The sequence below is a fragment of the Euleptes europaea genome, chromosome 2, assembly GCF_029931775.1.
Source record: "Euleptes europaea isolate rEulEur1 chromosome 2, rEulEur1.hap1, whole genome shotgun sequence".
Taxonomy (NCBI): Eukaryota; Metazoa; Chordata; class Lepidosauria; order Squamata; family Sphaerodactylidae; genus Euleptes; species Euleptes europaea.
This window is the reverse complement of record NC_079313.1, coordinates 15,854,833-15,881,716: the sequence shown is the minus strand read 5'-3', so window position 1 is coordinate 15,881,716 and position 26,884 is coordinate 15,854,833. Positions and strand designations below refer to the sequence as shown.

Sequence of the window (26,884 nt, the reverse complement as noted above, 5' to 3'; positions counted from 1 at the left end):
GGGCAAGGGATCCCGAAAACCAATTGTGCCATCTGACTGTACTTGTGCCCCCCCTCCGAGACTAGGCTGCCCTCTTGTCAGTGTATGATGCTTCCCGTTATTTCTACAAAAGACCTCCCCAACCATCAACCTCAGGCAGCACCAGGGATGTGGGAATGACTACCTCTGAGCGCACAGAGAATGAGATGGGAGAGGTTTACTCGGGCCAGGGGGAGGTAGAGAGGGCCCCGCTCAGCACGCTGAAGGGAGCATGTTGGGTTCCATGTTCAGCCCCTTGCTGGCCAAGAAGGCATCCTGCTTCGGATCCCTGCCCAGGAACTTCCGTAACATGTCCCAGGCATCCACCGAGCCCCCCGGGCGGAGGATGTAGTTCCGGTAGTCCATACCCACCTGCAGGGAATGAGAAGAAGAGGAGTTGGTTTTTATATGCCGACTTTCTCTACCACTTAAGGGAGACTCAAACCGGCTTACAATCACCTTCCCTTCCCCACAACAGACTCCCTGTGAGGTAGGTGGGGCTGAGAGAGCTGTGACAAGCCCAAGGTCACCCAGCTGGCTTTGTGTGTAGGAGTGGGGGAACAAACCAAGTTCACCAGATTAGCCTCCGCTGCTCATGTGGAGGAGTGGGAAATTAAGCCCGGTTCTCCAGGTCACAGTCCACCGCTCCAAACCACCGCTCTTAACCACTACACCACGCTAGCTCTCTATAGAAATCAGAGGAGGTGGAGGGGGTACACGATTGCTCTCTTTCAGGATTTGAAAGTCTTTTGCTTAGAGGAGGGCAGGGAGCTGTTCCTGTTGGCAGCAGAGGATAGGACTCGTGATAATGGGTTTAAATGATGAGAGGAAAGGTACCAGCCAGATATTAAGAAATTATTTTTTACAGTAATTCAGCAGTTGAACCAGCTGCCTGGGGAGTTGGTAAGCTCCCCTTCACTGGCAGTCTTCAAGCAAGTGTTCATCCAGCCAGGGATGCTCTGGGCCAGGGGTGCATGGGCTGGATCCGGCCCCTTGAGAGCTCTTATCTGGCCTGTGAGGCAGCCACCCCCCCACCCCCACTCTCAATTTGGGCTGGCGAGGCATGGCCCAGCCCAACCAAGTGAAATTTATGTCATATCCAACCCTCGTAACAATGGCGTTCGACACCCCTGCTCTAGGCTGATCCTGAACTGACCAGGGGGCTACACTAGATAGCCTGTATGGTTCCTTCCAACTCTATGATTCTATGATATGCCCAAACTCTGGTTTGCCAGAGAGGCTCAGCGCCGCTTGTCTGCTTTTTGTGTGTTGTCCGCACCGGCTGCTGAAGCCTGTGGAGGTGGCCAGAGAGTATTGGGTCTTGATTCGAGATGCCATGGCAAACCAGTTAGCCTAAACCAAGGCGAGCAAACCTGCTTCAGGCCAGGGTTTCTGGTTTTGGTTTGCTGGCCAATCGATTATCCATCGGGACACTGATTATGATGTTTCTCCACCTGGCACCACCCTGTCACCTGGTCCTCGGGTGCCTTTGGGTTCCCATACCTGACAGTTCATGATCCCCTCCTGCTTGAAGCGTGTGTAGAACATGTCCATGGAGTACACCTCACTCCAGAGGTAGCCGTAGTACTGGGCGTCGTAGCCTCCGGCCAAGTGGCCAAAGGTGGCCGGCATGTTTGTACCTTGCAGAGGGCAATACGAGCAGAGGTTAAATTGAGCAGAGAGGGCAATATAAGCAGGGGTTAATTTGAGAAGAGGGGGCAATATGAGGGCAACAGATATCGTGCAGAGGGCAATACGGGCAGAGAGGGCACTATAAGCAGGGGGTAACTCGAGAAGAGGGGGCAATATGAGGGCAATAGGTACCGTGCAGAGGGCAATACGAGCAGAGAGGGCAATATGAGCAGGGGTTAATATGAACAGAGACTTAAAAACCCCTGTGAGCCCCATGCTAGCTGGGTCCAATGATCTTTCCCTTGGAGCCTGGGAGAAGATGCTCTTCCATGCCAAGTCCTTCCATCTCCTAACCTGCAGGGGGGTCAGCCTGCCACTAGTCAGGGATGGGGAAGACTGAAGACCAGAAAAGAGATCTCAGGCTGCCTTCTCCGTCATCTGCTCTGATGGGGTGTAGATTCTCTAAGATCTCAGGCCAGAATGGTCTTTGGCAGCCTTTCCTCTGGAGATCGCGGACTGAGCCTAGGCGTCAATGTTTCTGCTCTGCCAGTGAATTGTGTCTGAAAGAAGGGCGCAACTGCAGATTTTGGCTGGAGAACATGTAAAATTGCATAACCCTTCTGTTTTGCCATACGAGCTTCTCTCCCTGCTCGGCCATCAACTAGGATGTTTTGGGCACTACAATTTAAGAAGGGTGTAGACAAGCTGGAACGTGTCCAGAGGAGGGCAACGAAGATGGTGAGGGGTCTGGAGATCAAGTCCTATGAGGAAAGGTTGAAGGAGCTTGGTATGTTTAGCTTGAAAAGGAGAAGACTGAGAGGGGACATGATAACCATCTTCAAGTACTTGAAGGGCTGTCACATAGAGAAGGGTGCCTAGTTGTTTTCTGTTGCCCCAGAAGGTCGGACCAGAAACAACAGGTTGAAATTAAATCAAAAGAGTTTCCGTCTCATTAGGAAGAATTTTTTAGCAGTTAGAGCGGTTCCTCAGTGGAACAGGCTTCCTCGGGAGGTGGTAAGCTCTCCTTCCCTGGAGGTTTTTAAGAAGAGGTTAGATGGCCATCTGTCAGCAATGCTGATTCTATAACCTTAAGCAGATGATGAGAGGGAACGCATCTTGGTCATCTTCTGGGCATGTAGTGGGGGTCACTGGGGGTGTGGGGGAGGGTAGTTGTAAATTTCCTGGATTGTGCAGGGGGTTGGACTAGATGACCCTGGTGGTCCCTTCCAACTCTATGATTCTATGAAGCTTAGATGGCCATATGGACAAGGAGCAGGGCCTTTTCAGCAGTGATTCGCTAAGGTGTGGAACTCCCTGGCCCTCGAGAGCCATCAGGCCCACACCCCTTCCTCCCTTTCAAAGGTGAAATCCTATCTATTTGATTGTGCCTTTTTTTTGTTAGCAGATTTAAAAACAACCTGCTTTCTTACTTTGGTTTTGCCCGTGTTTTCCAAGCGCTGTTTCAGCCAGAATCCAGAAAATGCATGCAAAACGCGCGGGGAGACCGAGGTGACCTCTGACAGTCGGGAAAGGCATGCACAATCAAAAGGAAGCCCCGGCGCAGTCGGTGGGGGTGGCCGCGGGGAAACAGCCCTGCATAAATGGCCTGATATACCAAAGCCACGGCTGAAATTTAATATTGCAAGTTAACATGCATGTGCACATGGAAGAAATTGGACCATGAGGACTAGGCCACTGGACTAGGCCCCAGACCACCTGTCCTTCCCCATCTCCAGCATGCCCCCTGCCAATCACCTGGTGTTGCAGGAACACCCAGTATTTCATCACACAGCTGGGCGTACTCCTTCACAGGGTCGGCTTTCGTTTGCGTGTGCAAGGCCTGGTCCACCCGAGCCAGAACAATCTGCCGCAAGTTGAAGAGCCCTGAGGGAGGGAGGAGAGAAGAGGGACGGGGATTCATTTATTTCTCCTTCACTTTATACCACTTTTCTCCCCAATGGAAGAGCCAGCATGGTGTGGTGGTTAAGAGCGGTGGACTCTATTTGGGAGACCTGGGTTTGATTCTCCACTCCTCCACATGAAGCCAGCTGGGTGACCTTGGGCTAGTCACCATTCTCTCTGAACTCTCTCAGCCCCACCTACCTCACAAGATGTCTGTTGTAGGGAGGGGAAGGGAAGGCAATTGTAAGCTGCTTTGAGACTTCAGAGGAGACTCCAGAGGAGGATGGTGAGGGGTCTGGAGACCAAGTCCTATGAGGAAAGGCTGAAGGAGCTGGGTATGTTTAGCCTGAAGAGGAGAAGACTAAGAGGTGATATGGTAACCATCTTCAAGTACTCGAAGGGCTGTCATATAGAGGAGGGTGGTGAGTTGTTTTCTGTTGCCCCAGAAGGTCGGACCAGAACCAACGGGTTGAAATTAAATCAGAAGAGTTTCCATCTAGACATTAGGAAGAACTTTCTAACAGTTAGAGCGGTTCCTCAGTGGAACGGGCTTCCTCGGGAGGTGGGAAGCTCTCCTTCCCTGGAGGTTTTTAAGCAGAGGCTAGATGGCCATCAAGCCCTGACCTGGATGGCCCAGGCTAGACTGATCGCATCAGATCTCAGAAGCTAAGCAGGGTCAGCCCTGGTTAGTATTTGGATGGGAGACCACCAAGGAATACCAGCGTTGCTGTGCAGAGGAAGGTACTGGCAACCCACCTCTGTTAGTCTCTTGCCATGAAACCCCGAAAGGGGTCGCCATAAGTCGGCTGCGACTTGACGGCACTTTACACACACACAGATGGCCATCTGTCAGCAATGCTCATTTTATGACCGTAGGCAGTTCATGAGAGGGAGGGCATCTTGGCCAGTTTATGGGCATAAAGTAGGGGTCACTGGGTGTGTATGTGTGGGGGAGGTACTTGTGAATTTCCTGCATTGAGCATGGGGTTGGACTAGATGACCCTGGTGGTCCCTTCCAAAGCTATGATTCTGTGACTCCTTAAAGGTAGAGAAAAGTGGGGTATAAAAACCAACTCTTCTTCTTCAAAGCAGCTTACATCATTCTCCTCTCCTCTATTTTATCCTCACAACAACCCTGGGAGGTAGGTTAGGCTGAGAGTGTGGGACACTGGCCCATGGTCACCCACCACACTTGATTCTATATGACATATGAGCTTCTACAAAAGACCACGGACTTCATTTTGCAAGAACTGAGCAAGGCTGTCGATCGTAGCACGTTTCGGAGGTCATAATGCATATGATCGTTATAAATCAGAAGTGACCTGACTGCACGTTAACACACTCTTCTGAAAATGCATATGAATGAATGAAACCGCCCCGTTCGGGGTCAGTTTTGGGCGGACCTGAATTCTGTAGGGTTAGATGGTTGGTCGGTTTGGCCCAGTGCCATCTAACCTGGGGGTCCCCAACCTTTTTGAACCTTTGGAATTCAGACATGGGGTGGTGGGAACAGCCACAAAACGGCTGTCATAGGAGGCAGAGCCAACCATGAAATGGCTGCCACAAGAGGCAGCACCACACAGACACAGAGAGAAAGCTCAAGTGCAGGGGAGAAAAGGGCAATTAAAAAATACATTGGGAAAGAGAGGTGAGAGAGAAGAAAGCAAACACCATGGTGGCAGTTACCACCAAAACAATGTTATTTTAATCTGCATAGCCAACAGATCTTCAGGGGTAAATCAGAAGCCCTGCTTGGCAAAAGCCCCAAACACTTTCTAAAAACACTTTGTGGGCGCCGAGGAAGGAGAAGGAGGAGAAAGAGAAGAGTTGTTTATATGCTGATTTTCTATACCTTTTAAGGAGAATCAAACAGGCTTACAATCTCCTTCCCTTCCTCTCCCCACAATAGACACCTTGTGAGGTAGGTGGGGCTGAGACAGTTCAGAGAGAACTGTGACTAGCCCAAGGTCACCCAGCTGTCTTCATGTGTAGGGGGAAACCAACCCAGTTCACCAGATTAAAGTCCACCGCTATTAACCACTACACCACGCTGGCCCTGCCAGGCGCCAGGGTACCCATGGGAATCATGTGGGGGACTCCTAATCCAACATGACCAGCAGCAGTTCTTCAGGGTCTTAGGAGGAGAAAGGTCCTTTTCCGATACTCTCTAAGCAGAACCTGAAGCTGGGACCTTATGCCTGCAAAGGATCTGCTCCACCCTGGAGCTGCGGCTTCTTCTCCGCAGCCCCTCCTCAAAGGCCCCCACCTGAGAACCCCCATGCACCTGTGTTGGCCTGGCGAGACTTCATGAGCTTCTGCAGGAGCTCGTTGGGGATGGGTCTGCCAGTCTTGTAGTGCTTGGACATGCGCATCAGAGGCTCCTTCTCCCATACCCAGTTCTCTAGCATCTGAGATGGCGCCTCCACGAAGTCCCGCTCGACGTGGGTCCCACTGAACATCGCGAAGTCAGCCTGGGGGGGAAAGGCGAGGCAGGAGGATTTGCAAGAGCCTCTGATGCAGGGGCGAGAGGGCAAACACATGAACACATGAAGAACACATGAAGCTGCCTTATACTGAATCAGACCCTTGGGTCCATCAAAGTCAGTATGTCTACTCAGACCGGCAGCGGCTCTCCAGGGTCTCAGGCAGAGGTCTTTCACATCACCTACCTGCCTAGTCCCTTTAACTGGAGATGCCGGGGATTGAACCTGGGACCTTCTGCATGCCAAGCAGGTGCTCTACTCACTAAGCCACAGCCCCTCCAAGAACAAAGAATGCTGGCTGCTCCTTGCAAAGAGCTCAGGACCGAGAAGACGTATTTTGTGCTGATGAGCACCAAACTTCCAGTGCAGTCCCCAGAGGCACACCCCTTTGGGTCCATTGAATTCAACAGGCTTAAGGGTTAACTCCACTTACGACCGTGATGTCCATGAGCCCTCCCCAAACCCCACCCTCCTCAGGCTCCGCCCCAAAAATCTCCAGGTGTTTCCCAATACGGAGCTGGCAACCCTATGATAAACTGCAATCCTCTTAGTGGCGCTAAAACGTCCCCAGACAGCAGATACAAGAAAAAAGGCATGTCTGCATGTCATAAGATCAGCAGGTAGCAAAGGGAGCCTCGGAATAAAAAACTAATGAAAAAACAAAAATGACCTGTGCTGAGTGATAAGTAATAAACAAGTAAAGAACAGCACGATGGCTCAATGTCAAGAATAATAATATAATTTAATAATAATGCCAACGTAAACAATTACTAACAGGTAATCTGCAACCGGAGCAACCGGAAGCAGTCCTCAGAGGATTCCAAAATCACTCAGCGGCGTCCAATTCCAAGTCCTTTATAGCCATCGTGCTGTTCTTTCTTCAGGAATAAAAAAACAGCTTCTGAAATAAAGCTGAGTGTTTCAGAAGGCCAATGCAGGGCATCTGAAGCATCTCCTGGAACAGGAAATGCTGTCCTGTGGGGGAGGCGGCATGGCTGGAAAAACCCCATCCCTGCGTCCTGCCCAATCTAATCTCAGTTAACATGGATGGCACAGAATAGGGCAACAGGAGCTAACCGTACATCCTTAAGGGTCCACATGGTAGATCAACGTGGATAAGGAAAATTAAAGAATTAAGTACCCTAAGGTCAAGAGATGTAAAGAGCCCCGTGGCGCAGAGTGGTAAGCTGCAGTACTGCAGTCCAAGCTCTGCTTACGACCTGAGTTCGATCCCGACGGAAGTCGGTTTCAGGTAGCCGGTTGACTCAGCCTTCCATCCTTCCGAGGTCGGTCAAATGAGTCCCCAGCTTGCTGGGGGTAATGGGAAGATGACTGGGGAAGGCACTGGCAAACCACCCCATAAACAAAGACTGCCTAGTAAACGTTGGGATGGGACGTCACCCCATGGGTCAGGAATGACCCGGTGCTTGCACGGGGGACGTTTACCTTTACCTTTAAGGTCAAGAGACAGCATACAAAATGGCCATGTGGCCTCCTTCCGTGGTCTACATACATAAAATACAGAATGCAATCACAGAAATTTATACTGTTGAATTTATTCAGATTTGAGGACATCTTTATGACTGGGATACTTTGATTATTGTAAAATTGCAGGCAAGGAATTTAATATCTACCCATTAAAGAGGGTCTTATAAAAGAAATTAAATTTTCTGACTTATTGAAGCCCGAACTGAAAAGCGAAACCGGCACAGTTTTACTTTATATTTGATAAACACCGTTTTAAACTCAGTCATAAAGACTGGTATACTGACATATATTTTTATGTAATTGCATTCTGTGTTTTATGTATGTAGACCACTGAGGAAGGCCACAAGGCCGAAACGTGTATGGTCGCACTTTTGGTCTAAATGTTTGATTATTATTTTGAGTCCATTTGTGTTATATGCTCATATGTACAATAGAAATATGGAGGCTATATTAGGGTCTTAGACAAGTTGTTGATTTTTATTGCAATAAATACATTTTCATAAGATCATTCATACTCAGTAGTTGTTTTGGCCCTTTGGTATGCTGTCTCTTGACCTTACGGTACTTAATTCTTCAGTTTTTAGGGTTAAGTTGTCCCCCCCCTTTTTATTGTGGGTATTGATAAGAAGAAGAAGAGTTGGTTTTTATATGCCAACTTTCTCTACCACTTAAGGGAGACTCAAACAGGCTTACAATTGCCTTCCGTTTCCCTCCCCACAACAGACATCCTGCGAGGTAGGTGGGGCTGAGAGAATGTGACTTGCCCAAGGTCACCCAGCTGGCTTCGTGTGCGAGTGAGGAAACAAATCCAGTTCACTAGATTAGTGTCCGCCGCTCATGTGGAGGAGTGGGGAAACAAACCCGGTTCCCCAGATCAGAGTCCACCGTTCCAAACCACCGCTATTAACCACTATACCACACTGGAAAACCAGCAAATAAAAACACCACAGAGGTAACATCACAGAACTAGCAGCAATTCAGAAGTCAACGAAAGCAAAAATTCCAGCCACTCGGGACGTTGCCCTTCCAACCCCCTGCGCAACGGAGGGGATTCCTTCTCCCTTGGCTCCTACCTGCGAACACAGCTGGTGCATAACATGTCCGAACTCATGGAAATACGTCTCCACCTCGTCATGCTGCAGCAGGGAAGGGGCATCCGGCGTCGGCTTGGTGAAGTTGGCCACCATGGCTGCCACGGATATCTGGCGGCTCGAGTCGGCCAGAAGGCAGCCGGGTTGGAGACCGAAGCAGGCGGCGTGACCGTACTTCCCCTCGCTGGTCCGGGAGGTGGAGGAAGAGGGAGAGAGTCAGGAAAACGTTAGCCACTGAGTGCTGCCAGCTTCCCTACTCCAGCTGTGCCCGTGCCCACTTTGAAGACACACCCAGCCCAGGAGGGCAGAAGATCTTATTTGATAAAGTGTGTTCTTATTCCGCCTCCTGTGCCGAACTCTGGAGACCACTCCCATCAAGTTATAAAATCCCTCGGCAAAAACCCACACAGGAATTAAAATAGAAGCAAACCACACAAGAAAAATCAATGATAAAGACTGACTCTATTAAAAAGGACCCTGGAACAGCAAAGAAGACACGACGAGAACAGCCAAACCAATACAAATGAAGAAGAAGAGGAAGAGTTGGCTTTTACATGCCAACTTTCTCTACCTTTTTAAGGAGAATCAAACCAGCTTACAATCTCCTTCCCTTCCTCTCACCCCAACAGACACCTTGTCTGTTGTGTGGAGTCAGTTTGGCGTAGTGGTGTAGAGCGGAGGTTTGGAGCGGTGGACTCTGATCTGGAGAACCAGGTTTGATTCCCCACTCCTCCACATGAGCGACGGAGGCTTATCTGGTGGACTGGTTTCCCCACTCCTACATACGAAACCAGCTGGGTGACCTTGGGCTAGCTACAGGTCTCTTAGAGCTCTCTCAACCTCACCTACCTCACAGGGTGTCTGTTATAGGGAGGGAAAGGAAAAGGTGATTGTAAGTCGCTTTGATTCTCCCTTAAGTGGTAGAGAAAGTCGGCATATAAAAACCAACTCTTCTTCTTCTTGTGAGTTAGGTGGGGCTGAGAGACCTCTAAGAGAACTGTGATTAGCCCAAGGTCGCCCAGCTGGCTTCATTTGTAGGAGCGGAGAAACCAACCCGTTTCACCAGATTAGAGTCCGCCTCTCATGTGGAAGAGTGGGGAGTTAAACCCAGTTCTTCAGATTAGAGTCCACTGCTCTTAACCACTATACTATGCTGGCTCTGATAATTATCAGTCACTGAAAACCTGGGGGCACAAACATTTTTCTCATTCTTGTCCCACTCTTACCTTGAGCTGGACATGGTTCTCCTGCCTTGCCACAATAACAATAACTGTGAGGAGTGGGAGGCTCAAAAAGCGATTGGCCCAACGTAACCCAGGATTTGAACCAGTTTCTTCCAGCAGGACTCAGGACTCTAACCACTACACCATGCTGCTTATGCAGTAAGGGAGTTCCACAAGTGAGAAATCACTATCAGAAAGGTGCTGGCCTCTAATGGAAGAGGTATCCCAACTTCTTTCACACAGCAGGGAATGCCTTTTCTAAGAAAGCAGCCGTAGAAGATGCATTTCTTCATTTGTTGTACACGGGAGGGAATGAAGAAGAAGAGTTGGTTTTTCTATGCCGACTTTCTCTACCACTTAAGGGAGAATCAAACAAGCTTACAATCGCCTTCCCCTCACCACAACAGACACCCTGTGAGGTAGGTGGGACTGAGAGAGCTGTGACTAGCCCAAAGTCACCCAGATGCCTTCATGTGGAGGAGTGGGGAAACAAATCCAGTTCACCAGATTAGCCTCCGCCGCTCATGTGGAGGAGTGGGGAATCAAACCCGGTTCTCCAGATCAGACTCCACCGCTCCAAACCACCGCTCTTAACCACTACACCATGCTGGCTTAGAAGAATGCTTCTTCTAAGGTGGCACTTACCAGATGGAAGCTGCTTTTAGAGCCTCACAATCCCTGAGATATTCCCAATCCTACTCTGGTTTGCAGCCAGACTCACCGTGGGTAAAGATCCAGGTAGAATTTGCCGATGGTCTTCCTGGAGGTGATGTCTTTGACTGTGTAGAGCCGGACGTCTTCATGCCACACGGGGGCGTTCTCCTCCAGGTGGAAGGTGAGACCCAGGAGCTCCTGGTAGATCTCTAGCAGGCCGTCCGTCACCACCTGCATGGGGAAGTACTCCTTCAACAGGTTCTGGTCCACGCTGTACTGGGTCTCCTCCACTTGGTTCATGTAGTACCGCATATCCCAGGCGTTGATGCAGCCATCGAACGGGAGGCTCCTTTTCTCGCATTCCTTCTGCTTCAAGTCCAGGATGGTGGCCCGCTCCTTCTCCCCTAGGGGCTTCAGCTTCACAGCCAGCTCGTCTGCGGAAAACAAGAGACCAATGAGAAACTAGAGACATCTCTAGCACAGAGTGATGGGAAAAGAATCTGCCTTCCTCCCCACTCCACTCATTCCTGGCACTGCTTAAGGGCTGGACGAATAACATGCTTCCAAGAGGAGGAGGAGAAGGAGGAGGGGAAGGAAGGAAGGAAGGAAGGAAGGAAGGAAAGAAGGAAAGAAGGAAGGAAGGAAGGAAGGAAGGAAGGAAGGAAGGAAGGAAGGAAGGAAGGAAGGAAGGAAGGAAGGAAGGAACCACACAACAGACACCTTGTGAGGTAGGTGGGGCTGAGAGAGCTGTGACTAGCCCAAGGTCACCCAGCTGGCTTCATGTGTAGGAGTGGGGAAACAAATCCAGTTCCACCGCTCATGTGGAGGAGTGAGGAATCAAACCCGATTCTCCAGATCAGAGTCCACCGCTCCAAACCACAGCTCCAAACCACTACACCATGCTGGACAGAGTATCTTTCTAGAAGGAAGTATGGTGTCTATAAAAATGGACAACAGCAGGCACCGCCTTGGAAGAGATGGTGCCTCCTGTGAGAGAATGGAGAAGCCTCTTCCCACAGAGGCTGGCACAATTTAAAAAAATGGGTGCTCCCTGGAGGAGACCTAGCCTGCCCTAGGCTTTTCAATGTGGTATAATCAGCCATGTTAGCCTGAGCTATGGCAGCCAGGAGATTGACTAGCTGCAGCTGCCATAGCTCTGTTCTTGTCCCAGCTCAAAAATGATGTGCAGAACATAAGAAAAGCCATGCTGGATCAGACCAAGGCCCATCATGTCCAGCAGTCTGTTCACACAGTGGCCAATCAGGAACAATTCCAGTTGTCTCCCCTGACCTTAAAGGGGAGGTAGCTTAAAGGCAGGTAGCTGAGATCATACTGAGATGCTCTTTGCATCTGGGGAGTGAATACTGTGGAGCTGACAGCAGGCAGGTGGTGAAAGATGAGGCCGGCAGAGGTTGCTGAATTACATTACCTAGGAAGTTCATGACTGTCTTGTAATTCTTAGCCATGTTCATCTCCAGCACAAAGTCGGAGTGCGTCTTGAAGCCCAGGAGAGCAGATTTCTGAGCCCGCAAATCCACCAGTTCCTTCAGGATCAGGCAGTTCTCCTGTGATGTCAAGAAAATGTGAAGAGTTCAGCTAAAAAGTCCCCCAGGTTTAGAAATTAGGCTAATTGCGGGGGGGGGGGGGAGAACAGAGACAAGGCCTTCTCTGTGGTGGCGCCTCATATGTGGAACTTCCTGCACAGAAATATCCAATTCGCTCCAACTTTGTTATTTTTCAGGCACGGAATCAAAACTTTACAAACATTTTCTCAAGCTTCTTAAAAAAAACATTTCCACCTGTTTTGTAACTTGCTATTTGTAAATTAAGAGCCCCGTGGCGCAGAGTGGTAAACTGCAGTACTGCAGTCCAAGTTCTGCTCACGACCCGAGTTTGATCCCAACGAAAGTCGGTTTCAGGTAACTGGCTCAAGGTTGATTCAGCCTTCCATCCTTCCTAGGTCGGTACAATGAGGACCCAGCTTGCTGGAGGTAAAGGGAAGATGACTGGGGAAGGCACTGGCAAACCACCCCGTAAATTAAGTCTGCCTAGTAAACGTTGGGATGTGACATCACCCCATGGGTCAGGAATGACCTGGTGCTTTCACAGGGGACCTTTACCTTTTATTTGTAAATTAGGTCTTTAGGATGATTGGTTTGTTGCTGATTTGACTGCCACAAGCTACCTTGAAAGCTCGCAAAGAGAAAAGCAAGGCCTAAGTAATGAAAATAATAAATAAGAACCTGAATGGAGCTGAGCCCCCCGTACCTCCTTGCATCTGGAGTTGAACATCTCCTCCATCTTTCTCCTGGTCTCTGGCACGTGGCATTTCTTCATCAGGGGGAAATAATGGGGGTACTTCAAGGTCACCTTCAGCCTCCCATCTTCAGACTTCTCCAGGGAGTTTAAAAAGTCCTCGGGGAGCCCTCCTGGAGGGGAAAAGGGAGGCAGAGAAGTACCTGTCAGCGGGAGAGCTGATACGATGAATTTATTTACCTGTCCTGAGCCCCGCTGTAGCGGGAGAAGAAGAAGAGTTGGTTTTTATACCGACTTTCTCTACCACTTAAGGGAGACTCAAACCGGCTTACAATCACCTTCCCTCCCCCTCCCTACAACAGACACCCTGTGAGGTAGGTGGGGCTGAGAGAGCTCTTAATAGATGACTAGCCCAAGGTCACCCAGCTGGCTTCGTGTGTAAGAGTGGGGAAACCAACCAAGTTCACCAGATTAGCCTCCGCCACTCATGTGGAGGAGTGAGGAATCAAACCCGGTTCTCTTTTTAGATTGTGCAAAGGACCTTGGAAGATCCAGGTGGCAGCTTGTGGGATACTGTAAAAAAACAAACAAACAAATTGATATTGTCAAAGGCTTTCACGGTCAGAGTTCATTGGTTCTCGTAGGTTATCTGGGCTGTGTAACCGTGGTCTTGGTATTTTCTTTCCTGACGTTTCGCCAGGAGCTGTGGCCGGCATCTTCAGAGGAGTAACACTGAAGGACAGTGTCTCTCAGTGTCAAGGGTGTAGGAAGAGTAATATATAGTCAAAAAGGGGTTGGGTTTGAGCTGAATCATTGTCCTGCTAAAAGTAACAAAGGTAATGTGCTAACCATTGTCCTGTAAGTATCAAGATAATGTGCTAATGAGGGTGTGGTATGTTAATATGGAACCACTGTATCCTGAAGTGATCTGTTAATGTGTGAAATCCAAAGCTAATCTGCATGGCTATTGCTGACTGTAGTCTTTGTTAGTCTGGAGGTTTTCAAGACAGGAAGCCAAGCCTTATTCATTCTTAAACTCTCTTCTTTTCTGTTAAAGTTGTGCTGATGTTTATGAATTTCAATGGCTTCTCTGTGCAATCTGACAAAATAGTTGGTAGAATTGTCCAGTCTTTCAGTGTCTTGGAATAAGACCCTGTGTCCTGTTTGTGTCAGTCCATGTTCAGCCACTGCTGATTTCTCAGGTTGGCCCAGTCTGCAGTATCTTTCATGTTCTTTTATCCTTGTTTGTATGCTACGTTTTGTTGTCTCGATGTAAACTTGTCCACAGCTGCAAGATATACTATATACTCCTGCAGAAGTGAGGGGGTCACTTTTGTCTTTTGCTGATCGTAGCATTTGTTGTATTTTCTTGGTGGGTTTAAACACTATTTGTAGGTTATGTTTTTTCAAAAGTTTCTCCATCCTATTAGTGACTCCTTTAATAAATGGCAAAAATACCTTTCCTATGGGAGACTGTTTTTCCTGAGTTTTCTGATTTTTGTTTGGTTTAATGGCCCTTCTGATTTCATTCTTGGAATAGCCGTTTGCTAGCAGTGCGTGATTTAGATGATTAGTTTCTTCCTTGAGAAACTGTGGTTCACAGATCCGTCTTGCACGGTCCATTAATGTTTTGATTATTCCTCTTTTCTGTCGGGGGTGGTGGTTGGAGTTTTTGTGTAAGTAGCGATCTGTGTGAGTTGGTTTCTGGTAGACCTTGTGACCTAACTGAAAGTTTGTTTTACGGATGACAAGGGTATCAAGAAATGGGAGTTTACCCTCAATTTCCTTTTCCATGGTAAACTGAATGTTTGAATGGATATTATTAAGATGGTTTAGAAAGTCCATTAATTTTTCTTCACCATCATTTTTCTTCACCGACAACTCTCACCTGAAGAAACTTCCATCTTAGCCAAGGGAGGAAACTTTGCAGTCACTCCCACCCAAATTCCGGTGGAAGACATCATTGCAAATGTAGAAGCTGCCGTTCGTAATCTACCTGAAGAAGATGCTGAGGAAATAAGAGGAGAGACAGCAAGAATTCTACGAAAAGAAAAGCCCCCTGCTAGCAATATAACACGCAAGGAGAGAAACGCCATCCAGACCCTCAATGCAGATCCAGAAATCATTATTCTACCAGCTGACAAAGGCAATGCCATAGTGATCATGAAAACAGAAGAATACAAAAAGAAGATTGAGGAACTTCTGGACCCTGCCACATAAAAAAAACTAAAACGAGATCCAACTTGCAAAATTACCAGGAAAACTAGCATACTGATCAAGAATTCCACTCTTCATCCGGACACACACAGAAAACTATGCAAGACAGAAGCACAACCGCCACGATTATATTGACTACCTAAAATTCATAAGGATGCCGTCCCACTCCGACCCATCGTGAGCGCGATTGGTTTCCCAACATATGAATTAGCTAGATATTTGACCACCCTCCTACAGGACCACATTGGAAAAACCACTTCTTACATCAAAGACTCAACTCACTTCATCAACAAAATCAGTCCGTTGAGACTCAATCCACAGGATATATTAGTCAGTTTTGCTGTTGTATCCCTCTTTACCAAGGTTCCAGTAAAAGACACAATCTTATTGATTAACCAGATTTTTCCAGAAGATATAACAGCCTTATTTCACCATTGTCTGACAACAAGTTATTTCCTATGGGATAAAGAATTTTACGAACAGATTGATGGAGTAGCTATGGGAAGTCCACTCAGTCCAGTAATAGCAAACTTTTACATGGAATATTTTGAAAAGACAGCATTAGAATCGGCACCTTACAAACCTACAGTCTGGTTCAGGTTCGTAGATGACACATTTACTATTTGGAGCCATGGTGAAGAAAAATTAATGGACTTTCTAAACCATCTTAATAATATCCATTCAAACATTGAGTTTACCATGGAAAAGCAAATTGAGGGTAAACTCCCATTTCTTGATACCCTTGTCATCCGTAAAACAAACTTTCAGTTAGGTCACAAGGTCTACCGGAAACCAACTCACACAGATCGCTACTTACACAAAAACTCCAACCACCACCCCCGACAGAAAAGAGGAATAATCAAAACATTAATGGACCGTGCAAGACGGATCTGTGAACCAGTTTCTCAAGGAAGAAACTAATCATCTAAATCATGCACTGCTAGCAAACGGCTATTCCAAGAATGAAATCAGAAGGGCCATTAAACCAAACAAAAATCAGAAAACTCAGGAAAAACAGTCTCCCATAGGAAAGGTATTTTTGCCATTTATTAAAGGAGTCACTAATAGGATGGAGAAACTTTTGAAAAAACATAACCTACAAACAGTGTTTAAATCCACCAAGAAAATACAACAAATGCTACGATCAGCAAAAGACAAAAGAGACCCTCACCTCTGCAGGAGTATATTGTATACCTTGCAGCTGTGGACAAGTTTACATCGAGACAACAAAACGTAGCATACAAACAAGGATAAACGAACATGAAAGATACTGCAGACTGGGCCAACCTGAGAAATCAGCAATGGCTGAACATGGACTGACACAAACAGGACACAGGGTCTTATTCCAAGACACTGAAAGACTGGACAATTCTACCAACTATTTTGTCAGATTGCACAGAGAAGCCATTGAAATTCATAAACATCAGCACAACTTTAACAGAAAAGAAGAGAGTTTAAGAATGAATAAGGCTTGGCTTCCTGTCTTGAAAACCTCCAGACTAACAAAGACTACAGTCAGCAATAGCCATGCAGATTAGCTTTGGATTTCACACATTAACAGATCACTTCAGGATACAGTGGTTCCATATTAACATACCACACCCTCATTAGCACATTATCTTGATACTTACAGGACAATGGTTAGCACATTACCTTTGTTACTTTTAGCAGGACAATGATTCAGCTCAAACCCAACCCCTTTTTGACTATATATTACTCTTCCTACACACTTGACACTGAGAGACACTGTCCTTCAGTGTTACTCCTCTGAAGATGCCGGCCACAGCTCCTGGCGAAACGTCAGGAAAGAAAATACCAAGACCACGGTTACACAGCCCGGATAACCTACAAGAACCAAACAACAAATTGATGTTTGTACCTTTTGGGGTTTTTGCCAGGATTGCAGCTAATGAATTGACAAAACATGCTGGCAGTGTATTAGGATTATTGGGAGTACTGACAGTAAATATATCCCAAAGCGTTGGACTGTGTTGCCTTTCATGAGGCCCTGCTCAAGCATTGGGGTGTTTTTTTTTCCACTCTGCACGAGCAAAGATTTGGGGGAAACTGATTGCTAAGCAGGCCATTTGGACAATGCCGGATCTACCCTCTTTTCCATCATTCCTGTCTTTACCTAACTCTTCCTTTGTGAACGGCAAGAAGGTTGTGTCCTCGTTGAGGTTTTTGTTGAAATCGATGCATAGCACACTCAGCTTCTTCTTAATGGCCTTTATTTTCTTTTTTTTAAAGAGAGAGAGAGAGAGAGAAATACATTGAGCTGAAGGAAGCAAAATCGTTCCAGGCCCTCAGCTGAGTCAGCTGCGTCCTTTCACCCGGGGCTCAGTCCGATCACAAAGCCACACCGGCTCCATTGTGCAGCTCTTTGACCCACTGACACTATATCGCCTCACCCTTTATCCCCCCACTGTGAGCTTGGAACAGTCCTCCTGGGGTACAGAGAGGCTAGAAGGGCTTTTAAACGTGTCCTCCCGCCCTTCTGATTCACCTCCTCTCTCCTCAAGCTCGGCGCCGATCGCGCCGCCGCCTCATGACCCTCGTCTCTTGGTCTTGTTCACGGTCCCACTTACATCTTTGTGGTCTTGCCCTTTTGAGAACTTTGCCAGTCCTCCTGGGTTGTAGCGATGGTTCTAGAAGCATAGTTGCCAACTTCCAAGTGGGACATGGCATGTCCCAGGATTGCAGTTGATCTCCAGACCAGTTCTGAGATCAGTTCTCCTGATCATGGCTATTAGCTGTGATCCACGGTGAGGCCATGGCGATCCATGATTGGATCACATCCAGGTTAGATTACTGTAAAGTGCTTGACGTGGGGCAGCTTTTGAAAACTGCTTGGAAACCTCAACTGCTCCAAAAATGCAGTGGGCCAGGTAATTGCCAGGAGTTGGAAACAGGGATCATATCACCCCTGTGCTGAAAGATCTGCATTGGCTGCCTCTTTATTTCCAGGAACAATTCAGGGCCAAATAATATGTTACTGGATTGGGATGCTGGATTGGGTGGACCCTTAATCCGATTTCTTTCACACAGTGGACAGGCTGCTTCCTTATAAAGTAGGCAAATTACTGGAAAGTAGGTCTATCCACTGCCCTCAGCCATGATACGTAAATGGAACCTCCATGTACAATGGCAGACAGCCTCTAAATAACAGGTGCTGGGAAGGGCTGTTGCCTTCATCCCCTGCTCCAAAAAACACAGAAAAAAAGAAGGGGGAGAAACCTCTGATAGAAGACAGGAAAATTTTTTGCAAAGCAACAGAGGTTACAAGGTGTTTATCTAGGAACTTATAGCCACTCCAAAATTATACAAAATAGTAGTAACAAAGGTTCAAAGAAATTGCAAGACATATATCACAGTATATAATAGTGCAGTATATAACAAAAGGGTTGATAATATAACACAGAATCACAACAGTGGGAGGTCTGCCAGCTAGTATCCCGTTTCAATATTCAAAGAAGTCCGAAGAAGGATATCGAAACGGGACACTAAACGGCAGACCTGTCACTGTTGTGATTCAGTGTTATATTATCAACACTTTTGTTTTCTGTTATCTGCTGTAATATACTGTAACATTATATACTGTAATATAGGTCTTGCAATTTCTTTGAACCTTTGTTACTACTATTTTGTAGAATTTTGGAGTAGCTATAAGTTGTAAGATAAACCCCTCGTAACCTCTGTTGCTTTGGCTCATTTTTTTCTGGTCTTCATCCCCTGTTCAACTTATGAGGGGCTCTGTTTCCCCAACTAGAGTTTTCACATCGACCCAACCGAAGGGCGCTCTCACCTCCTGAGTCTCCTGTGGAAGATGAAGCCCGCTCCTTCTGCCCAGCTTTATCAGGCGCTCCAAGTACCTCTTTGCTTCTTGTCTCAGGGAGGTACTTTCCACCTTTTCCTGTAAGGGGAGGGAAAAAGCCCACATAGCTGTCTCAGGGAAGAAGCAGAACCTAGCTTCGTTCTCATGCCCCTCCAGGATTTTAAATGGGAAGATTCTCATCTGCTGCCGTTTTCCGGTATCTATTTGATTTTTATCTCGCCTGCCTTCCAAAGAACTCAGGTTGAAACATCTCTTCTCAATTTTTACCCTCAAAATAGACTGATGAGGTAGGTTGGACTGAAAGAGAGTCATTGGACTAAGGTCACCCATGAGCCTCATGGGGATTTGAACCTAAGTCTCCCCTGTCCAAATGTGGGCCTTCCCTAGCAACCAGCCTCCCGAGCGTGGGCCTTCCCTAGCAACCAGCCTCCCGAGCGTGGACCTTCCCTAGCAACCAGCCTCCCAAGCGTGGACCTTCCCTAGCAACCAGCCTCCCGAGCTTGGACCTTCCCTAGCAACCAGCCTCCCGAACGTGGGCCTTCCCTAGCAACCAGCTGCACCTGCCTGCCACTGTAGAGCTCAGAGACTTACATATCCCCACTGGCCCACTGAGACTCCCTAGATAATCCCCCCCCGACCAACCTGGAGCCAGATAATCCTTTGATAGACATCTTGTCTCATGCTCATCTCCACGTCAAATTCCGACAGCTTCTTGTCGGCCTCGGTGCTCGCCGTGCGGATGTCTTTGCACGGAGAGACGTGCTGAGGGAAGTCCAGCATGTTCCTCTGAACTGGAAGAAGAAACAGTCAATGGTCATAATCATGCACCCTAGACACATGCCAGTCATTTGCCCTGGGAAATGGCATCATAAGAACATCAGAAAAAGCCATGCTGGATCAGACCAAGGCCCATCAAGTCCAACAGTCTGTTTACACAGGTGCCCCTAAGAAGCCCACAAACAGGTTTCTCTAGGAAGCCCACAAACAAGACTGCAGTAGCATCCTGCCTGTGTTCCACATCACCCGTTGAGCTGACGATAGTCAGTCATTCGTGATAGTGGGTGCCATTGCTGCACCCAAAGGAAACTGGCGTTGCTCTGCCCATGCTGTCATTCTACCTAGGCTGTTTTTTATGCTTCCCCTATTATGCAGGTTTTAATGATATGGTTAAGAGGAGGATTTACAGGGCCGCTCATGGCTTTGATTTTTCTGCAATTTTATGATCTACGACTTATTCTAACCCCCTCTCCCACTTTAAGGGTGAATGAAGGAACAGGAAATGAATGATTTTAATAAAATGCCCCCCTCAATGTTCGACGTTCCTCCACTAAAACACGTGGGATATACCGTATGTTATGTTTCTCAATATGATAATTGAAGGCTGCAACCTCATCCGTGGTTGGCTGAGGAAAGTCATGACTTTTAAGTCAAGTTTATCCTTAATTAGTCCCATGCCATCGTATTCCCTATTACTATGTATGGGTGTGTGAGCTGGACAATGAAGAAAGCTAATAGGAAGAAAGTAGATTCCTTTGAAATGTGGTGTTGGAGGAGAGTGTTACGGATACCGTGGACCGCCAAAAAAACAAATCAGTGGGTTATAGATCAAATCAAGCCTGAACTGACCCTAGAATGACTAAACTGAGTTTGTAGTACTTTGGACACATTATGAGAAGAGAAGAGTCACTGGAAAAGACAATCATGCTTGGAAAAGTTGAAGGCAACAGGAAAAGAGGAAGACCCAACAAGAGATGGATTGACTCAATAAAGGAAGCCCTCAATTTGCAAGATCTAAGCAAGGGTGTTAAGGATAGGACACTTTGGAGGACATTGATTCATAGGGTCACCATGAGTCAGAAGCGACTTGACGGCGCTTAACACACACACAAGACCTTTACACTTAAAAGAACTCACAGGCTTTAGCAAACACTGGGATATTTTGTCCTAGCTCTTGGGGAACCCCCTGAGATAGAACAAGGTGTAGGAGTCATCAAGATGTTTATTAGGACAACAAGACACCTACCTGTGTGAACATTCAGTTCAGTATTTACAATATATCCTGTTTATCCGAACGTATCCTTGCTTACCTAAACTCTTTTCACAGTCAATCTGCTTTCCAAGAATTACTCTTACCAATGAATCCTATATCATTCTAAATTTAGTGGCCGGACCAAAGGTAGAACTCTATGGACCTTTTGCCGAAGAAACCAAATTTAGCCCATCAACAATCTGACACTGGGGATCTAAAGGATTACTTCCCCCTAAAAGTAGATCCATTTTATACCCTTCTTGCAGCCCCCTCTAAGGATTTTCATCTGCAGGTTAGTCAATTGGCCAGTGGTCTGAGCTGACATCAGTTACTTCTATAACTTGCCCATTAGAACTGTTAAAAATATGTTTAAGATTTATCTTACATCCTGCACATACCCTGAAAGATTGTTTTAGACATGTGGAATGCATATTACTTGCATAAATGTCCCTCAATATGATAGGAAGCACCTCTTAGCACTATACCAAAGCAAAATGTATTCAACTTTATCAAAAATATAACTAAAATATAATTTCTCCATACATATTCTACTTAGATCACTTTTTTAAATAGTTTGGATTATTCTCCTAAATTCCCTCCGCTTTATTCCTCATTATTTCCATCCCCACAATTTGGATCTCGGGTGGAATTTATTTGAGTGGAAAGGTGGCAGGGAAATGTTTAAAATAAATAAAATCTTACCCATGGTGCCAAACCCTCTTTAAAAAACAAACAAAAAACCTGAAATCCACTAGCGCTTTAAAGACTAGTAACATTTATCAACATTAACTTTTATAAATCATAGCCCACTTTGTCAGATAGATATATGATGGAAAATCACACTTGGGAAATCTTACGGGGCAGGTTTTGGGGAGAGGGGAGTTGTACCTTCTTGACTGCCTTGCCGTGCCTGGACTCCAAACAACTCCTCACAGCAGATTTACACCTGAGGAAACTTGCATAGGGCTAGGCTGATTACCAACTTGAGTTCTGCGTAAATTTAAATTCCCTCATCAATTTCTATAACCAGGACTTGGGGAGAATCATGGAAAAGAAGAAGAGTTGGTTTTTATATGCCGACTTTTTCCACCACTTAAGGAAGACTCAAACCGGCTTACAATCACCTTCCCTTCCCCTCCCCACAACAGACACAGATAGGTGGGGCTGAGAGAGTGTGACTAGCCCCAAGATCACTCAGCTGGCTTCATGTGGAGGAGTGGGGAATCAAACCCGGTTCTCCAGATCAGAGTCCACCACTCTTAACCACTACACTACTATCTTTCCCCCCTGTGGCTTCAACATTTCTGGAAATGTTTCTTCACAGGTCACGATGATGGGACATTCGAAAGGATACTGATTCCAGACATGCCAGTTCTGAGCCACTTATGACCAGCAGTCAGAGAACCATGCTCAAAAAGCTATGAGAAGCCAGAGAGGATGTGGGAGAGAAGATGTGGGATAGAAGGCCATGTGAGTTTGGCACCGTCCTCAAAGAGCATCTCTTTCACACCCAATCTGCCATGTCAAAGAAGGCGTATTAAGGTTCACCTAGTCTCGTTTTTCTTCCCGTACCTGTATACTCCACCTCCACATTCGCCAAGGCCTTCAGGGTGTTTTCATACGAGACTTCGCTCTGCGGCAGGGCGCCCACCACATCGTACACCTGCTTGGTCTTCTCGATGAGCTCCGCCGTCGCCCTGTCAATCTGCTCAGCCGTCAGGTCCCACCGGAGGCGGTTGGCGACAGAAAAACGAGACTGGCCGTCCATGACGCTACCTGAAGGAAAGGGAAACAATGCGGCTGTCCAGCAGAACGGCAGAAGCACCAAGGACTGGGAGACACAAATGTTAACACCCCCCGGGCAAGCGTAACAGTTTTGGGCAGGAGTGTATACAAATACTCCACCTACACATGAGGAGGAGCCAAAGCTCGATGGCCAAGCAAGTTATTTATTTAAATATTTATACCCTGCTTTACTCCTCCATTTCATCCTCTCAACAATAACCCTGTGAGGTAGATTAGGCTGAGACAGAATGAAGAAGAAGAAGAGTTGGTTTTTATATGCCGACTTTCTCTACCACTTAAGGCAGAATCAAACCGGCTTAAAATCACCTTCCCTTTCCCTCCCCACAACAGACACCCTGTGAGGTAGGTGGGGCTGAGAGAGCTCTAAGAGAGCTGTGACTAGCCCAAGGTCACCCAGCTGGCTTCCTGTGAAAGTGCGGAAACAAATCCAGTTCACCAGATTAGCGTCCGCCGCTCATGTGGAGGAGTGGGGAATAGAACCCGGTCCTCCAGATCAGACTCCACTGCGCCAAACCACCGCTCTTAACCACTACACCACACTGGCCAAGGGTCACCCTATGAGCTGTCATGGCAGAGGGGGGATTCAAACCTGAGTCTCCCCAATCTTAGCCCGACACTCTAACTGCTACGTGACAGGTTTGCAGGGGGAATGTCTCAAATAAAAGGATTTCAGATAACAGGGCTGAAAAAGGCCTTTCTTTGCCTGAAACCTTGGAAAGCATCTGCCAATCAGAGGAGAGCAAACTGGATTCGGGGGCCAATAGTCTGAGTCAGCAGCTTCCTATGTTCACGCGAAGAAGGAAAAAAAAGCAGTTTGTTTTTGTGGACAGAAGGGCCATGGCCCAGTGGTAGAGAGCATGCTTTGCATACAGAAGGCTCAATCCTGTTACAAGCATCTCAAGCAGCAGGTTACGGAGAAGACCTCTAGCAGAGGCCCTAGAGAGCTACTCCCAATCGATGCTGAAATACATAAACCAAGAGGTTGAAATTAAACCAGAACCAACCGGGTTGAAATTAAATCAAAAGAGTTTCCATCTAGACATTAGGATGAATTTTCTAACAGTTAGAGTGGTTCCTCAGTGGAACAGGCTTCCTCGGGAGGTGGTAAGCTCTCCTTCTCTGGAGGTTTTTAAGAAGAGGCTAGATGGCCATCTGTCAGCAATGCTGATTCTATGACCTTAGGCAGTTCATGAGAGGGAGGGCATCTTGGCCATCTTCTGGGCATGGAGTAGGGGTCACAGGGTGTGTGTGGGGGGAGGTAGTTGTGAATTTCCTGCATTGTGCAGGGGGTTGGACTAGATGACCCCGGTGGTTCCTTCCAACTCTATGATTCTAGGTCTCCCCTAGGTATTTCAACTGTTTAAAATGCTATTTTTAATTTTTTTTAAAAAATTGCTTATTGTTTCAGACAGCCAGTTTTGTTTTGTTTTTAAATCCTATCAGCAGGCGTTCTCTTGATGTTGCAAAGGGACCACATTCTACGTGACACCTGGCATCTGAACTCATCAAGCCACAACTTAGCAAATAATCTCACCGCCATCAAGGGTCAATTCTGTGGAACACCATCAGAACTGGCTATCCCTGCTATTTTGCATCAAGACAAGCTGCCTCGGGGGGGGGGGTACTGATGACAGCCAGTGCGGTGTAGTGGTTAGAGTGTAGGGCTAGGATATGGACAGGGTTGCCAGATTCCCCCCTGGAAACTGGCTGGGGATGGTGGGTCAGGGCTGCCAGATCCAGCTTGGGAAACTCTCGGAGATTTGGGGATGGAGCCTGGGGAGGACCGGGGACCTCAGTGGGGTCCAATGCCATAGAGTCCCCCCTCCTAAGCATCCATTTTCTCTAGGGGAACTGATTTTTGTAGGAGGAGGAGGAGGAGGAGGAGAGTTGGGTTTTATAAGCCAACTTTCTCTACTACTTAAGGAAGAATCAAACCGGCTTACAATCACCTTCCCTTCCCCATAACAGACACCCTGTGAAGTAGGTGAGGCTGAGAGAGCTCTAAGAGCTGTGACTAGCCCAAGGTCCTCCAGCTGGCTTCCTGTGTAGGAGCGGGGAAACAAATCCAGTTCTCCAGATCAGCCTCCACTGCTCCTGTGGAGGAGTGGGGAATCAAACCCGGTTCTCCAGATCAGAGCCCACCGCTCCAAACCACCACTCTTAACCACTACTCCACGCTGGCTGTAGTCTGGAGATGAGCTGTAATTCCGGGGGATTCTTACGTTCCACCTGGAGCCTGGCACTCCTAGATCTGGAAGACTCGAGTTCAAATCCCTGCTCTGACATGTAAGCTTGTTGCATTACCTTGGGCCAGTTACACACTCTCAGCCTAACCCACCTCACAGGACAGTTGGGAGGATAAAACAGGGGGAGATGTAAGCCGCTCTGTGTGCCCACTGGAGGGAAAGGCAAGATATAACTGAACAAATAAATAAACATCTGTGTCAGTATTGGTATCGAGATATCAGAGATGCAAAAAGAGGAACTTGGAACGTCAAATGCCAGATTCAAGGTGCCCTTGTAAGTAGGAGCTCAGGGGGATTTGGAGTACCTGAATTTGGTGGTGACGAAACGTGCCGTCACGTTGCAGTCAACTTATGGCAAACCCACAGGGTTTTCAACGCAAGAGACAACAGAGGTGGTTTGCCACTGCCTGTCTCTATGTAGAAGCCCTTGGTGGTCTCTCATCCAACTACTAACCTGGGCTGACCCTACTTAGTTTCCAAGACCTGATGAGATCAGGCTAGCCTGGGCCAGCCAGGTCAGGGTACCTGAATCTACAACTTGCAAATGAAATCAGGACTTGTTCCAGTTTTCTGCCCTGTCTGCTCTCCCAGCCTCTCAACTTCCCATAACGCCCTCCTCCTTGCCTTCAGGGGAATCTGGAACACTGGCGCCCAAAAATTAGAAACGGGGAAAAAGGTGGCACCCCAGCTTGCACGGGGCAGCCACTCTCGATGTGAAACTATAGAAGTCTACCACTTCTGTTTTTGGCAGGTCTTGAGGACTAGCCCCATGGTTGTCTAGAAACAACAGGGAGTCAAAGTTGATTAATTCAGCTAACACATTTAATTTGGTGTTGTGGCACACAATGCCGCCCAGGGTCTCTGAAGCTACGCCAGAGGCTGCTGGAGTCACAGGTCAAAACCACAAACACATGAAGCTGCCTTATACTGAATCAGACCATCAAGGTCCATCAGAGTCAGTGTTGTCTACTCAGACCAGCAGCAGCTCTCCAGGGTCTCAGGCAGAGGTCTATTCACATCACTAATTGCCTAGTCCCTTTAACTGGAGATGTCGGGGGATCGAACCTGGGACCTTCTGCATGCCAAGCAGATGCTCTGCCACTGAGCCACTGCCCCTCCCCTAAAACCAATCCTGTCCAATCCCATTCCTCCACAGCCCGATTTCTCTCCCTCCAGCCTCCCTGCTGTCCTGAGTCAGCTCTTCTCCCTCGGCATTTGCCCCTTGGATGCTCCTCTTAGCCAGAATTGCCCCCCCCTCCCACCCTCATTGGCATTTAGGTGAGATCTGGTCTGCAGTTATGGGGGCAGTTAAAGAGGCAGTTATGGGGGGGGGGAAGCCATTGGTGCAAAAGCTGGCAGCCCTTTCTACCCTTCTAGCCTAGCGGCTTCCACTTTATTTTCTGGAAACGGCATCCATGGGCTTTTAAAAGCAGGCAGAAGTTCAACAGGTGACTCCCCCCTAATATGAGACAGAGGAAATCTAAACCTACAGAATTTTCGCCTGTTCAAGGCACACAGGAGCAAGGTCGGGGGGGGGGGAGAGGGATAATTTGGCAGATCCATCCAGGACTCCCACCTTTCAACAGACCCCTCCTCCCTCCATCAGCCCCCCCTCCCAGAGGTGCCCCAGCCCTGCAAATCACCTGTGGGGGGAGCCATTCTCTGCTCTCCTTGGCGGCGGCGGCTGTTGCTTTCTGCTGGCCACTCACATGGAGCTTGGGGGAAGCAGGGAATTGTGGGATGAGGGGGAGGACCCAAAGGGAAGCAGCCCTGCCCTTGGGCGGGGGCGCCGAGAACAGGTTTGTCCTGCCCGGGGGGGGGGGGGGCGGCGGCTGCGGCGCGAGCTTGCCGTGCAGGAACCATCATAGACGCACATCTGTGGACACGCGGAGCCCCGTGGCGCACAGTGGTCAGCTGCGGTACTGCAGTCACAAGCTCTGCTCACGACCCGAGTTCGATCCCGACGGAAGTCGGTTTCAGGTAGCCAGCTCAAGGTTGACTCGG

The 26,884-nt window shown here is 47.8% G+C and overlaps 1 protein-coding gene across 1 annotated transcript; it reads right to left on the bottom strand.

Annotated features, from left to right (window-relative positions):
• Window positions 1-231: 231 nt before the first annotated feature.
• Window positions 232-26,566, bottom strand: THOP1 (thimet oligopeptidase 1). Its single transcript, XM_056867622.1, has 13 exons — window positions 26,524-26,566; window positions 22,401-22,604; window positions 19,442-19,590; window positions 18,770-18,877; window positions 17,099-17,201; window positions 12,760-12,920; window positions 11,921-12,056; window positions 10,559-10,925; window positions 8,597-8,798; window positions 5,837-6,023; window positions 3,406-3,534; window positions 1,522-1,658; window positions 232-390 (listed from the first exon to the last, which is right to left on the bottom strand). The coding sequence occupies exons 1-13, from the start codon at window positions 26,537-26,539 to the stop codon at window positions 232-234; spliced, it is 2,058 nt and encodes a 685-aa protein (XP_056723600.1). The 5' UTR covers window positions 26,540-26,566.
• Between the last annotated feature and the right edge of the window lie 318 nt (window positions 26,567-26,884).

Excerpts from the sequence above, each read along its gene's own strand:
- THOP1 (XM_056867622.1), bottom strand. Across the intron at positions 19,591-22,400 it reads TGTGGAGGTGGAGTATACAG|TTCAGAGGAACATGCTGGAC; the intron begins GTACGGGAAGAA and ends TTCTTCTTCCAG. Across the intron at positions 17,202-18,769 it reads TTCCACAGGAGACTCAGGAG|AAAATAAAGGCCATTAAGAA; the intron begins GTGAGAGCGCCC and ends TTTAAAAAAAAG.